The sequence below is a fragment of the Aspergillus bombycis genome, assembly GCF_001792695.1.
Source record: "Aspergillus bombycis strain NRRL26010 chromosome Unknown contig00019, whole genome shotgun sequence".
NCBI classification, from domain to species: Eukaryota; Fungi; Ascomycota; class Eurotiomycetes; order Eurotiales; family Aspergillaceae; genus Aspergillus; species Aspergillus bombycis.
The window spans coordinates 300,758-316,045 of NW_019170021.1; the positions used below are offsets into that span (position 1 = coordinate 300,758).

A 15,288-nucleotide genomic window follows, 5' to 3' on the forward strand; every position below is an offset into this window, starting at 1 on the left:
AGCCTTAGTGGCATCGCTCTTAGAACTCTTCTGGTGGGGTTCTTATTGCTTGAAACCGCAGGATGTACACATCGTCAATTTTATTTACTCTCAAGAAGCCTCTACGCGTCTTAGACAGTCCTTCCGGATTGAGGGAAATGATTGGTCATGTTTTCTTCTTTTCAAGAATGTACTACTACATGTATGCACAAGATAGAACAGCATTTGGTTCTATAGAACTGTTCCTTTCTGGGAAACCAACAAATCTTAATCAAATGTATGTTTATCGTCTTTTAAAACGCTTCCTGGATAAGATATCTATGTCAAGACTGAATTTTGAAATCAGATCTGACATATCTAAAGAATGCAACGATGTATCCAAAGCCCCACTTTCATTCGGCCGAGGATATATAAGCAGTGAAGCTGAGACTGTGCAAGTTAGCCGGCGTGGGGGTGCTACCATGAGGACAATACTAAACTATAGCCCGCGATCTTCAACTTACATATCAAGGCAAAGCTCCCACTAGCCCAGGCACACGTTTTGGGAGAGTTTGACTTGCGAAGCGAGATTTTCCAGGACCGCGTCATTGGCGCAAAGCTACCCTTAGCTTAACAGCGGTTAGTCTAGTTTTACTTACTCGTGGGTCTACGAGCCGGTCCTAAGATTCGCCAAAGCCTTGCCTTATCTTGATATCGACGGGGAGCCGATCATTCAGCTACTACAATGTCTCTGCTGTGACGACGATCGCTGCACTGGTGCTGCCCCGGTGACTTTCAGGTTTTTCGCGTCATTTCTGACCTTCCATCTTGCGAGAAAATAAACCTTACGGTTCTATTGTATTCATATGCGCTCGACTCGGTGGCTTTGACAGCTGCCAGCCAATAAAGAATCCTAAATACAGTGGGACTTTTTCTTGATCAATGAGATTACGATTTGGCCTTATTGTCAATATTATTCCTGAACCCGTCTCTGTAGCATACAGGAGAATTTCAGCAGAAACTCCATGAGCTCCTATTATGTCGTTATTCTTAGCACGCATTTTCTACGGGGGGAGTGATTCTGTATGGGATGTGCAGGTAACCCATCTCTTTCAAAGAACTCTGATATATATTTTTCCCGGGGTGCTTAGTTTCATACACCGCACAAGCTTTTGACATTATGCAAGTTTCTTTGCGAAAGAATTATGCCAAGCAAACCATTTTGTGTTGGCTATCTTCATTTACTGTATCTTGATTAAAGAGCAGTAAGTCGACTACGGAAGTAACTTTTAGCTTGGGTGGTAAGCTCAGCAAATAAAAAGAGGGACAACCTCATGAAGACCGCACCAAAAAAATACCATGAGCCTCTCAAGACATATACACCTGAAAGCTTGAAAGCTGATAGAGGAAATAGTCGCTAGTCAAGTGTTTACGAACGTTGTGAGTATAGGTGAGGCTTGAATCCCAGCATGAGCGGCACCTTGCATGGAAGGGATGTGAGGGTTTGTTGCCACATTCCCGTTACCACAACGCGTGAAACAGAACGCGTTCCTCGACTGAGTCATTGAAAGCTTGTACATACATAGTGAGCTGAGGATGAAATGTGGATTTTCGCGCTTGTCACAACTCCATGGCAGAATTGGAGGCATGGGTTCCTGGAGAACGGTCGCTGGGAGAATGGATGGAAGGGTGCTTGATTGTTATTCAAAAACCTCAAGCATCTAGTCTATAGCAGAAAGAATAACAAACCTGATACCAATATCCAATTCATTGTAGCCTTAATTCCTCGCCTTGGAAATTGATTCTCGGCACTAACGATACCTAGTGTCGGCAATGAGACTGTACCCTACATACCATTGGCTCGTTTATCAACAAGACATTAACTGAGGTTCATGGATGGCTTGTTTACATTTCTATTGTATTCAGTGCTTATCCATCGTTAGGCAGTGCATATATAAATCTTAGATCAAAGTCTTCTAAGTAGAAGCATCCAGGTGAGAGGAGACATTGCAAAGGAGAGATCTAACCAAACACGAGGTCGGAAGGCAGTATATATATATTCGCTTGACCGGGATTTGCCGGCGGTGCCAAATTTAGTGCGAAAATAGGATTTGAATACCTGTCATACGAGGGGGTGAGGATAATCGTATAGGCCAACGCACTCTTTACCCCTATAACCCCTACAATCCTACACCAAGAGCCCTATTGAGGTTAAAGGTTGAGCAAGCATGCAAATTATCACGATGGCCATTCTTATACCTATCGTTCTGCTAGGACTTTGTGGCCCTGCAGTTGCACGCTCGGTAGATGGACCGGTTGTTCAAACATCCAACGGTGAGATAATTGGGCATAGATCGCACGAATATCCCAACATGGTTGAGTATCTTGGGATTCCCTATGCTGCACCACCGATTCGGAAATTGCGCTTTGAGCCACCACAGCCATATAAAGGCGGGTCACAGTATAATGCGAGCCATTATGTAAGTCTATCTAGTCTCTGGTTTTCGATGCCACACTCTCCACTCCCTATAGATATTGACCAATATGCCATGCAGGGATTGTAAGTTGCACAAGAAAAGACCGGATATGTATTCCATCTGAAACGTATAGTGACTGCCCATACGCTGTGGGGTCAACGATTAATTACCCCCGTAAAACACCACAGTTCGATAACATAATGAGCGCTTTCACCTCATCAAATAATAACAGTCACAGCGAGGACTGCCTGACCCTAAATGTTTGGAGCAAGAGGACACACAGTTACACCTTAAAGCCTGTTTTAGTTCATTTCCATGGCGGGAGTAGGTTGCCGATGCATGTTCACGTATCTAACTGACTATAACCCAGGATGGACGTCCGGAACAACCAATACTCCATTTTACCACGGAGCGAATTTCGCCTATGCTGAGGATATTGTTGTTGTCACTGCGACATACCGAATGAATATCTTTGGCTTTCCTGGTATCCCTGGGAAGCAGTCCAATCTCGGACTTCTTGACCAGCGAAAAGCAGTGGAATGGGTACGGGACAATATCCAGGCATTCGGCGGTGATCCCAATCGAATCGTAATGTCTGGACAGTCTTGTGGTGGCGGCGCCGCTGATTATTGGGCATATTCATATCGTGACGACCCTGTCGTGGCTGGCCTCATTTCGCATTCGGGAACGGCCGACAGCTTCCCAGTTAACTCCCCAGAAGTGTCCACACAGCACTGGGAGGAGCTCATTTCATTGATGGGATGCAAATCGGGTGACGTGCTTGGGTGCATGAAGAGGCAAAGTACAACAGCATTATTAGCTGCATCGGGCAAGATTAAGCCTCCTGCAGCCAGTAGTGCAGCCCGAACCCAACCCGCCTTCCAGCCAACTGTGGACAATATGACGGTTTTCAGTGACTATGGGCTGCTTGCAAGGACAGGAAGCTTTGCACACCTTGTAAGTCGTCGCGTTCAGAAATTCCGTGGATTACAACTAATCGTGCATCATCAGCCATATCTTGCTGGACATAACCACAATGAGGCCGGTTTCTACAAGATCTCAGCGTGGGCCAAAGGATCAACTTTGCCTGAGTCAGAATGGCAAGCATTTAACAAGGAGACCTTTACATGCCCTACTGATGACGCAGTCATGGCTCGGATACGTGTGGGTGTCCCTGCATGGCGCTTCCGTTACTTTGCTGACTGGAACAACACCCGCTTGTACCCAACTAGCGGGGCTTATCATGGAGTGGAGTTGAACATGATCTTTGGCAACTCTCAAGTCGTAACAAACATCTATGAGAGTGCCCACCAGGTGAAACTACAGAGAAAGATGCAGCATGCTTGGGCTGCCTTCGTCGCTGACCCACATCACGGTTTGGAGAAGCTAGGATGGCCTCGGTTTTCTTTAAATGGTGTGTGTTCTCCAAGGGAATCTATGGCAGAGATGCACTCTAACGGAAAGCAGGGACCACATTGATCGCTTTGGGTGAAGAAAACAAATATGGTGCAAGATTTGTAGATCCCAGGTTATACAATGTTGGTTGTTGGAACGACACGGCTTAAGGCATGGAAATCCCGAAAATAAGGAGTAATGACTATGTGCCTATAATTAAGTTTTTTAACTCCACCATACTCTGATACTAACATAAATGCACACAACTTGGGGTTTGTAGATTGACAGACAATTGATTACCACCAGTAACATTGGCGTAGGCGAAACAAATAAAGACGATCACTTTTGTGCCGCTAGACCCCTTGTGCTTTGTGCTTGGTATTTCAGCTTGGTCCTAAGGATGTGCAGAAAGCTTGTGTCGGCATCTATTCGTGTTAATGAGTAGAGAAGTAAGCAGAAAAATCTGAATTATAAGCTCACCCTGATTACTTATGGAAAACTGCCCCAAGGCTATCAATATCTCCTGCTGCCTTTCCGACAAAGCCATGGAAAACGTGATTTCCGAGACTCTCATGATGTGGAGAGCCACCAGTGCCACCTGCAGCGAAGGGGTTATTTGCTTCAAAACTGAGCGAGTCGCAACGACCTTGAGAGCCTGGATCGGCTCCCTTCAGAGTCATCCACCGGACCCTTTCGTTTGGGGCGAAAGAATAGCTTGTATGCAACTCTCCGTCGACTGATTCGCCAACCCTTCGGCTGGACCTGCTTCCCCAATGGACTTTAAGTCCTTTCAACACCGTGAAATCTGCACCCCACGCATGACCGTACCAGGCCTCAACCTCGCTCACTGGTGCATCACTCCAAAGCTCGTCGCCGAAGCTACTGCCTCCCTTTCCTCCAACGAGGTCGTTGAAGATATAGTCGTTTTTGTTAGGCATTGCGGTTTCTGAAAGGTTTCTTATATGGTAAAATAAATCTAGGTTCGCCAAGGCTTAATAGGAGCGATGTGTCTGGTATTAGTGAGGAGGGAGAATTGAAATCTTAATCGTATTTGACTGGGTATTTATACTTTCTGAGTCTCTACCAGAATAGATATTCTGGCCCAGTAATGCCATTCATAGATCTGACTACTGGAATGTGACATTGTGCGTCAAGGTTCATCAATCTGTGAGTCCACCGTCATCGACTATCCTCTTCCGAGTCTCATTTGGCATATATCATCTCATAATACATCCGTGGGTCGATGTTGATGGCGTTATCCTTCAGATGACACCCTAAGTGAGACGAAAACGGTAAATATTCAATGGAAATGGATTCTGTAGAGCTATTGCTCTGCAAAATGGAGGCGTAGAAAAGCTCTAGACTTTGACATCAACTACCATTTGCTAGTGGGCAATACTAGTGAGATCATGCGTGGAGCATCGAGTACCTTCTTCTAGTTGTATATACAAAAAAGGGTATGCTAACTGTTGCCTGTTGCGGAAATATAAAGATTACTATCTGGATTTAGTAACCCAATGGATCAAATATAACAGCCTGCGAAAGGCTAGCATCATACTTTGGCTCAGCCATGTCCAAAGGACAGTCAACTCTGTTAGCAAAGTCCGCTATTTTAACGGGTACTCCACACCCAGTACAAGCGGATTATCAAGAGAGTTATGCTTGATATTTCGCGATAAACACAATTTCAAGTCGGCGGGAGTCGCATCCGCATTGCCCTGTCACTTATCGTAGCCTCCCAACGGGGATAGTTTAGCAGTACGCTTTGCATTTCAGAGAAACTTCTATTTTTCACTGATATTACAGCGATACTATGCTGCTGTACAAGTATAGATCTGCTGGAAACTATATTTAAGGCTAAAACCAGCAGACGTACTGTTTCGTACATTGTATGCTCGCACAGCGTACAAAGCTAGTCAGTGTGGGCCTCTAGCCTCAACATGACACCGATCCTATTATGCAATCACAAGCCCTTGGTACTTGAAACTTTCATGCTTGAGGCCCGGAACCGGATATATGATCTTTGTGTGGGAACACCGATTTTCTGGATTATGTTGGAACCAACTAAACGGGATCCAGAACCTTGGGTCTTGCGTTCCATTGGCGATATGACGCATGGGTTAAGGTTCGATGAAGTCCAGATTTACCTCCTAGTCAGCGGTTTGAAGTTTAAAGTGATGATTGCATTCGTGTAACGCAAATTGGTTTATGATAGGATAGTCATGGCTCGAATAGGTCGTGGCACTTATTATAGCCCAATCCGTACCCTCGTAGGCGTCATTATACGGACAACGAAGGACCGAAGTGACTGCAAACAGTTTAGAAAAAGACAAAGTTTAGCTTATCTGAGAACTGTTACAGTGTCATATATATTGAAAGTCACGAAGTGCAAGGTAGTGCTGCTGTAGTAGGTCATAATTCTATTACTGTCTAAGGGCTTTGACGGCTTGGCCTGTGTAGCTAGGAAATGGCCGTGACCTTGAAAGATTACTTGTTACTAATAGGGATAACTGTATCTTCCCTTAAACATTTTATTTTCAAGGGATTAGCACGAGTAATCAACACATGCATGAATAGTCAGAAGTAAGACAAGGATGCGTTCACATGACTGGTGCTGTACCCTATCCCCATCGTCGCCTGCCGACGCGACCTGCACTCTCCCGACGCATCGGTTAGCTTTCGTCCTGGTGCTCCTAGATCTGGCCATTAGCCTGTTTGATTGGCTCATATAAGAGGACGTTTTAAACATGAGTGTTGATGTCCAATCAAATTATCGTGGGAGTAGTGGTGGAATGCAGGCGCGATGTTTTGTAAGCAAGGGGGGTTGGCATTGGAGATGGAATGGCGCCCCTGCGAAGAGTCGCACCATGCCTTAATACCGCGTCTGTTAGATAACAGGAGTCCCGTGAACTACGTCGGAAATGTGAATTTGTCCCTGCCTACCTGTTCTCTTTCTTCCTCAACAACTATCCGGATGATTTCCACGGTCGAGAAGGAATGACAGGCAATCCGGAGATTTGGTCAGCTACAACGGGTGTTCTCGGGTTATTATTGATAGCCTTGAATACAGCACCAGCAACACTAAATGTTGTTCATCGGCTGTCGAAAAGATCCCAGCCGATACGCCTGGAGACGCTGCTAATCGCCAAACCGGGGTATCAAGATGAGGATGGCGAAGCTACGGAGGCATCCTTGCTTAGTTTTGCCGATTCCTGGCAGAGAGTAACGATCGCGATACTATCGGTGGTCGGAGTAGAACTGTCGCTCGCGCTGGCGATTGTCTGTCTCGAGACTGGCCAGAGTTACTTCATTATCCCGTTTTGGCTACTATTGGGAGGCTGGGTAAGTGCCGCTGCTACATTTGATGCTGGCATGATATCATGGTATTAATGAACAAAGGCTTTGCTGTGCTTGCAATCTGTTGCCTTTTTCACAGAAACCTCCACTGTAGAGCGATACCGGCTTAGCATCTATTCGTTCTGGACGAGCGCACTCACGGTGGCAGTCCCCTGCATCGAACTCAGCCTGTTTTGGTCAGCCGGTTACGACGTCAACCCAGGAAACGCACAGACAGGGCTTCTTATCAGCCAAATTGTTACAGCACTTCTACGCGGCCTTTGCTCGATTCTAATTCCCAGGCGGCCGAATGTGTACCATGATGGACAAATTGTTGATCAAGAGCTCACGTATAGTGTATACAGTCGATTTACCTTCAGCTGGGTTAACGACTTGATGAAGTATGCCGCAGAGAACAAGAGCCTCGATATCGACAGCCTACCGAAATTGCCGTTTGCCGTTCGTGCGGAGAATCTATACACTCGCCTTGAGCAGAATCGCCAGTCCCGCAAACTGTGGAAGGCACTCGTGCTTGGTAACATGCGACCGCTAATCTGGCAGGCTGTGCTCAGCTTGATTACTTGTATGTTGGGCTTCGGACCGCAGGTGGCGATGTATGGGATACTGAAGGCACTAGAGGAGCGTTCGGTAGCGCTCGGGAATAACCTTCACGCGTGGTTATGGGTGGCAGCTTTGGGAGTGGTGATCGTCGTGTCATACAGTATTGAGTCGTGGTTGTGGTGGATAATATCTTCGCAGCTTTGGATTCCGATCTACGAAGGACTCTCGTCTATCATATTCGCCAAATCGATGCGCTGCAAGGACGCCAAGGGGATGAAATCGACGAAGGACGACAGTACATCCGATGATGAAGAGACACAGGAGGAAAAGGGTCGCCAGACCATCATGAACCTAGCAGCAGTAGATTCGAAGCGAGTGGCCGATTTTGCAACGTTCAACTACCTGATTCCCTCGTGCATCATGCGACTTCTACTAGCTGCTGCATTCTTGGCTCATTTACTCGGATGGAAAAGTCTTCTGGCTGGATTATCTGTGTCAATAGTGATAACTCCTTTGAATACATTCGTGACGAAGCGGTACTCTGCTGCGCAGCAGGAGTTCATGAAGGCTAATGACAAGCGCACTTCCACCGTGACTGAAGTACTTCAAGGAATCCGACAGATCAAGTTTGCTGCTCTCGAGCAACAGTGGCAGGATCGGATAAACGAAAGGCGCCGTCTTGAACTCGATCTTCTGTGGAAGACTTCTCTCTATACTACTGCTCTGGTGGCGGTTTGGACACTGGGACCACTGATGCTTTCTGCTGTCTCTTTGACTGTGTACGCGTTGACGTACGGTGACCTTCCTGCATCGGTCGCATTTACTGCTCTCTCGGTTTTTGGAAACCTGGAGTCCGCAATGGCCGGCCTGCCGGACCTGATCTCCAAAGGTATGGAAGCCAAAGTCAGTTCTGACCGCATCGACGAGTATCTTGCGTCGGCCGAAAAGGTGCCCCATACGAGCAATGTCGATGAGATCTCATTCGAAAGTGCTACAATCGCATGGCCCAGTCAAGAGGAAGGGACTCCCAAACTTACCGAGATGGATGATAGTTTTGTTCTCCGCAACTTGAACTTGAAATTCCCACCGAAAGGATTGAGTATAATTGCGGGAAGGACTGGGTCTGGAAAGAGTCTCCTTCTCGCCGCCATCTTGGGCGAATGCGACATTATACAGGGCTCGATAGGAGTTCCGCATGCGCCTTCGCTCGAAGAACGACAAGACGATCGAGCTACCCGTGATAATTGGATTATAGATACAGCCCTAGCATATGTAGCACAGAACCCGTGGATGGAAAATGCAACTATTCGGCAAAACATTCTTTTCGGTCTACCGTATAACTGGCGGAGATACCGGAAGGTGTTGAAGGCATCAGGGCTGGAGAAGGACCTCACGATCCTACCCGACGCAGACATGACTGATATTGGTGCGAATGGCATAAACCTCAGTGGCGGACAGCGATGGCGAGTTTCGTTTGCTCGAGCTTTGTATTCCCGCGCTGGCATTCTCGTGATGGATGATATCTTCAGTGCACTGGATGCCGAAACTGGGCGCCATGTGTATGAACATGGGCTCACAGGAGACCTAGCGCAGAATCGCACCAGGATTCTTGTTACACATCATGTGGGATTGTGTCTTCCTCGGACCGACTATTGTGTTCTTCTCGAAAATGGCTACATGACGCACGCTGGGACAGTGGAACAAGTGCGTGCTGCACATGGCTTAACTGATTTCCTTCAGGGGTTGACTGCCGAGATGAGAGATTTACAAGACAGGGAGACTGCACGGGATGCTTCCTTTAGAAAGCGCTCGTCTGTTGGCCCTCCACCTCCAACTGAAAGTCATACCCCAAGGCAATTTACGCAGGATGAAGATCGCGCAACGGGGTCGATACCCATGAAGGTGTATACAACTTATATGACGAAGGGAAATAGCTGGCTGGCATGGACATTTACAATGCTGATGTTTGCGAGCTTTATGGCTCTCTTGGTCGGTCGAGTAAGTCAACGATCTCTGCTCGTCCTTTGAACATGTTTTCTAACTTTATAGTCCTGGTGGGTGAGGCTCTGGACAAGTTCCAATCCGGTATCCCACACGACGGAGGCAACGACAAGGTGGGAAGATACAGTAGACGCATTCAAGGCCGTTCGAGTCGACAATGACCTCAAGTTTTATCTCGGAGTCTACCTGGCCTTATCGGCTGCTGCATGTGTCATCGGTGCGCTGCGACAATTTGCACTCACTTATGCATCCCTTCAATCTTCGCGTCAACTGTTCCAAGATTTACTCGCAGTCGTCCTCCGGGCACCCATGCGCTGGCTCGATACGGTGCCTCTTGGTCGAATCTTGAACCGGTTCACGTCCGACATCTACACAGTGGACTGGCGCCTTGCTTTTGATCTCGGACATTTTGTGTACAAGGCACTAGAACTTGCTGGCATCATGGTTGCTGGTTTTCTCGTTTCGCCACTATTGCTCGTATTTGCTTGTTTGTTATTGCTTTTCTGCCTTTACCTATCAAATTCATATCTTACCGGGGCGAGAGAACTGAAGCGCTTGGAAAGCAACTCAAAGAGCCCCGTCATGGAGCTATTTGATTCAAGTCTAACAGGCCTCACAACAGTTCGTGCGTTCAACAAGGCAGACGTATACACCCGGAATATGTATTCAAAGCTCGACCGCCACGCCCAAACAGTATGGAATTCCTGGCTTTTCAACAGGTGGCTGTCCTTTCGGATGAGCATTGTGGGTGCTATTTTCTCGACAGGAGCAGCTGCACTGGTTGTATATGTTCCCACGATACCTGCGGCACTGGCAGGTTTTGCAATCACTTTCGCCCTGCAATATAATTACGCTGTGTCCATGGGCCTTCGTTTCTACGCCGAGATGGAGATGGATATGAACGCCACGGAGCGCGTCCTGGAATACTCGACCATCGAAACGGAAGACCAAGGAGGTTACGAGCCACCAGCTGCATGGCCATTGCGGGGGCGCGTAGAAGTCGAGGACTTGGTAGTCAGCTATGCGCCCGACCTCCCACCTGTCCTGAGTGGACTCAGTTTCAACATGCAGCCCAACCAGCGAGTCGGTGTCGTGGGCCGCACGGGAGCGGGCAAGTCCTCACTGACTCTGGCCTTGTTCCGCTTTCTAGAAGCTAGAGAAGGTCGTATCATCATTGATGGTCTGGATATATCCAGGATGACTCTACAGGCACTCCGCAGCCGCTTGGCCATCATTCCTCAGGATCCGGTTCTATTCTCAGGGACCGTGCGATCCAATCTAGACCCGTTTCATGAGTACACGGATACGGAGCTGTACAACGCGCTGGAACGCGTGCACCTCCTCTCGTTCGAGGACTCTATTACACTCGCCTCTCAATCCTATCACGGCTCGTCCAGCGGTAGTGACACAGTAGCATCAACGCCCATGTCACCTACTGGTGGACCTTCTAAACCTCCTAGCTTTTTCACCTCCCTAGCCTCGCCCATATCCGAGGGTGGACTCAATCTTTCTCAAGGCCAGCGCCAGCTTCTCTGTCTCGCCCGTGCCATCGTCGCACAACCTAAGATCATGATCCTCGACGAAGCTACGTCCGCCGTGGACATGGAGACTGATACGCTTATCCAACGGTCAATCCGATCTGAATTCGGTCGTAACGAGTCCTCCTTACTCGTGATCGCGCATCGACTCAGCACGATCGCAGACTTCGATCGAATCCTCGTTATGGACGCAGGCAAGGCAGTAGAGTTCGGGCCACCACGAGAGCTACTTGAAATTGAAGGCGGCGTCTTCAGGAATCTAGTTCAGAACAGTGGCGAAAGGGCTGTCTTGGAACAGATGATTCTCGGGAAAACAAATTGAACAATACCAAATTAGTAATAACTTGAGCATATGGCGTGGCTCCTTGATTAAATATTCATGACAAATTGGATAGCCTCTTTCATTTACTTCAGATACTCATATAATATCCAATCGCGAAGAAATCTTCTATTCACAACATGGCTTCCTTTCATTTCGTAATTTTCCTACCACCCCCTAGGCCAATCGTGACTCCCAGCCACAAGTCGATACCTCCTCTGCTCCTCCACCTCGCTATTCCGCTGTACCACTCCCTCAAATTCCGGCACCCAAGCTCGCGGTACCGCGATATCTAGTCTTTTCCAACTACGACTGGACGCCAATTCTTCCCATGGTGTAATCCAATCACATTCTTCGTGGCTTATCCACTGCACCGGGCTCCCAGAATGATGGGGCAACCCTGCTATTGAGAACCGAAGATCCTTCACGTTTTTAAGCTCACAGAGGACAATCTTAAAGACTTTGTCATAAAAAGACTTAAATTGTGGGTCTACATGAGGAGGCCGCTTTATGATGCGGTAGATATCGATCTCAACAGAGAGAGATACGATGAGTGCCAAATGGTCCGGCGGCATCACGCATGACAGGCGGAAGAGCTGATCGATACCATGGGTGAAAACGAATGTGCTAGAAGTGTAAAATATAGGGAGGGTTTCTATGTATCTGTAGATTAATGAGCAATCATTCATGGTTAGAGTCGGCATTAAGATACTCACGCTCTCCGACAACATCTTAGCCAATTCACCGCGTCTAGTTTATACTCGAAACCCTCCTTCACCCAGGAGCGTGAGGCGAGTTTCAGCATCGCCTCTTCAGCGCCAGCGTACTCAGGACATTGGAACGTTTTGTCGAGGCAATTTTCAGCATCGTCACATACTCGATGCCACCATCTCCACTGGCCTTGTTGGGGGTTGAAGTCGAAGTCGAGATGAATTCGGCGGTTCCCAAAGGCGAAGAGATATATTAGATTGCGTACCTCGGGTGGAAGACGGGAAAAGAATGGACTTTGACTCTGCGGCTGAATCGCTACGGATGATGATCTATTATGGTGTCTGTTGTCACTTAATGTAGACAACAGGGAGCAGTGGTCTGGCGGGAGGGTTGGAAGATGTTTGGAATCAGTAGGAGACCCATTAACACGGCAAGTAGCGTGGTCAATACCGACCGATTCTAGGACGGCTCGAGACCAGTTAGGGATGTTGTTGATTGAGGCTGATGCTGGAGCTGGAGCCGGAGCCGGAGCCGGAGCTGGGCCTGGTATTGATAATGACAATGGCCTTGGTGACTCTGGGTCTCGGTTATCACGGTTGAAAAGTCTATGGAAGAATTGGGATGCCGCCATCCCTCGTTGCATCTATGCCTGATTACTTCTTGGGAAAGTAGACATGAAGGTGTATTTACTTATTACCCCACTGAGGGCGAGGCTGAGGTTGAAGCGGTGCACGTCCCAGCCTGTATCTGTTGATCGCCAGCCACGTTACCCCAGACTAACCTTGTTTGGAACTCAATCCTGGTCGAAGTCTTGGCGACCCGGGGTTTAGTAAGCCCTATTTTGACACATGTCCTGAAACCGGTTCAGTTTTGATGTGTGTTGAAACAGCCTCCTCCTGTGAAGAAGGTCACCTGGTATGACGAAAAAAGTATAAGAGGGTTAGGTAAGGTGGGGTCTGGGAAAAAATTGGATACTGGAAGATGGATCATGATGGACTGAGGAATAAGGATACAGCGTTTATTCCCGACACAATTCGTCGCCATCATCGCGTAAGTGACGGGCTCAGTTATTTAGGTCTAGCACTGCCATTCCTGAGAATGTACAGTACAGTTAGGGTACGTCTTCTGTTGCTAGCCTGGCCAAAATTCAACTTCTGGTTTGACCAGTGCGTTGGTACCGAGGACAAGACGGAATAGGACCCGGCGCACGAGGAATTAATAATACCCAGACGGTGGCACTGGGGTCGGATACTGTGTAGCTCACAGCCATTGGAAATGCGGGCAATAAGTCCAAAAGCACGCCAGAGAGGGGTGTTGGCTTCTCATTCAAGTCCGGCTACGCCTGAAGTACAGGAATAGAGGGAGCCGAATACGGCCTAAGCTAAGCTATTTCGTAACTCTAACTGAAATAAAGGTGTTCTTTGGACTCCACTTCAACGGACGCCAACCACTAATCAATATTCATTACCCCCATTTTTCCTCAGGTCGGAACATATCGGCAAGGGAGAAATCAATCCATTAGCAACAAAATTGGGTATGAATAATAATAATTTGGTAATGAATTCAAAGACCTTCCAATAAGACTCAACTGTTAGGTAAGGATCGAGACCCCACGGGGTCAACATCTAACCTGATTGGCACATCGGTAAGCAAGGTTAAGCTTATTTGGACATGAATTTCTATAGTTTTGGACTTTCGTTTGGAGTCATTTGGAGACTGCTAATATGGATCCAATTTACATCGCAATTTCGGGACAAAATCCGTTACCTTTAGCGCAATTCTCAATGACCGCCCCAGCAAAAAGGTGGAGTCGGGGTGAGTGTATATAACAGGAGACTTCTCTCCCAATTCCCCGAGTAACTCCTGACAGTCCACACCGTACCGTTCCTGAGCATAATTCTAACGCCAAAATGGTTCGCAGCATCCACATTGCCGTCCTCGACGTTGATATCCCCCCTCGCAAACTTTATGAATCACACGGCCTATGCAGTGCTCACTTTCGTAATATCCTGCAAGAGACTGCCTCGCGTCTGAACGAGACCTCCCTAGTCCACAATGACCCCATCGACATATCCGTCACTCCATATGACATCCGAGGAGGACACTATCCTGACCTGCGCAAGCTAAGAGGTCATCCCGACCACCTTGCTTACCCCGATACCTCTCAAATCGATGCCGTCTTGATCACTGGCGGTGCACCTGGTGTATACGAAATGGACATATCGCCCTGGATGCAACGCCTGCAGACATTTCTCAAGACGGTCTTTGAACAATACCCAGAGGTCCGAATCTTAGGTACTTGCTTCGGACACCAGCTTATCGGACATGCTCTGATGAGAAACCCGGCCGACGCTGAGCGAGATGTGTTCGTTGAGAAATGCCCCCTCGGGAGAGAAGTGGGCATATACACCGTTCAGTTGGAGAAGAACTTCGTCGAGGCCTTTCCACTGGCACTGGGTCATTTGCCACAGGAACAGCTGAGGATCCAGATGTTCATGGTGATCGTGTCATGGCGGTTAAGAAGGGACTTGCTAGCACGCTTGATGAGAAGGCTTGTCTTCCTGCGCCATGGATCAATGTCGGAAGCACACCCATTTGTCCTATTCAGGGACTGTATTACCCCGGAAGGGTTCTGTCTGTTCAAGGTCATTATGAGTTGGACGCGTTCGGTATGCAGAACATGTGCTTGGAGTTCGCGCCGAGCTTCGGATGGAAGGATTCGAAGCTGGCATTGTTTCTGGAGCAGGTTGGTCCACATGTGGAGGAACGACAAGATGATGCGAGGTCCTTTGCTACAGCTGTTGTTTGTTTTTTGGCGGGTATGGAGGAGCTTCGGACTGGAGAATAGGGCGAATGTATGTACAGGTTTCATTTAAGACTGACCAATCTATCTTCTATTCAGCGTGTACCTCCTGCTTTGCTTCACATACTTCTGGGTTGAGAATGGTTCATCAGTCTCTCATCTGTTCCATCGCGGCATTCTTGGACTAGT

General features: G+C 47.9%; 5 protein-coding genes across 5 annotated transcripts; 3 read left to right on the plus strand and 2 right to left on the minus strand.

Moving 5' to 3' along the window:
• Positions 1-2,201: 2,201 nt before the first annotated feature.
• ABOM_002766 (cholinesterase) lies at positions 2,202-4,000 on the plus strand (the record flags this gene model as incomplete). The annotated part of the gene is made up of 5 exons (XM_022529896.1): positions 2,202-2,518; positions 2,569-2,759; positions 2,806-3,392; positions 3,447-3,849; positions 3,903-4,000. The coding sequence occupies 5 exons, from the start codon at positions 2,202-2,204 to the stop codon at positions 3,998-4,000; spliced, it is 1,596 nt and encodes a 531-aa protein (XP_022391631.1).
• Positions 4,001-4,315: 315 nt separating this feature from the next.
• ABOM_002767 (uncharacterized protein) lies at positions 4,316-4,768 on the minus strand (the record flags this gene model as incomplete). The annotated part of the gene is made up of 1 exon (XM_022529897.1): positions 4,316-4,768. The coding sequence occupies one exon, from the start codon at positions 4,766-4,768 to the stop codon at positions 4,316-4,318; it is 453 nt and encodes a 150-aa protein (XP_022391678.1).
• Positions 4,769-6,827: 2,059 nt separating this feature from the next.
• ABOM_002768 (ABC transporter) lies at positions 6,828-11,588 on the plus strand (the record flags this gene model as incomplete). The annotated part of the gene is made up of 3 exons (XM_022529898.1): positions 6,828-7,172; positions 7,230-9,725; positions 9,777-11,588. The coding sequence occupies 3 exons, from the start codon at positions 6,828-6,830 to the stop codon at positions 11,586-11,588; spliced, it is 4,653 nt and encodes a 1,550-aa protein (XP_022391675.1).
• A 164-nt stretch (positions 11,589-11,752) lies between these two features.
• On the minus strand, positions 11,753-12,927 carry ABOM_002769 (uncharacterized protein; the record flags this gene model as incomplete). Its single annotated transcript, XM_022529899.1, has 2 exons — positions 11,753-12,248; positions 12,302-12,927. 2 exons carry the CDS (start codon positions 12,925-12,927, stop codon positions 11,753-11,755), a joined length of 1,122 nt encoding a protein of 373 aa, XP_022391676.1.
• Positions 12,928-14,206: 1,279 nt separating this feature from the next.
• ABOM_002770 (type 1 glutamine amidotransferase) lies at positions 14,207-15,144 on the plus strand (the record flags this gene model as incomplete). Its single annotated transcript, XM_022529900.1, has 2 exons — positions 14,207-14,753; positions 14,786-15,144. 2 exons carry the CDS (start codon positions 14,207-14,209, stop codon positions 15,142-15,144), a joined length of 906 nt encoding a protein of 301 aa, XP_022391623.1.
• Positions 15,145-15,288: the final 144 nt, after the last annotated feature.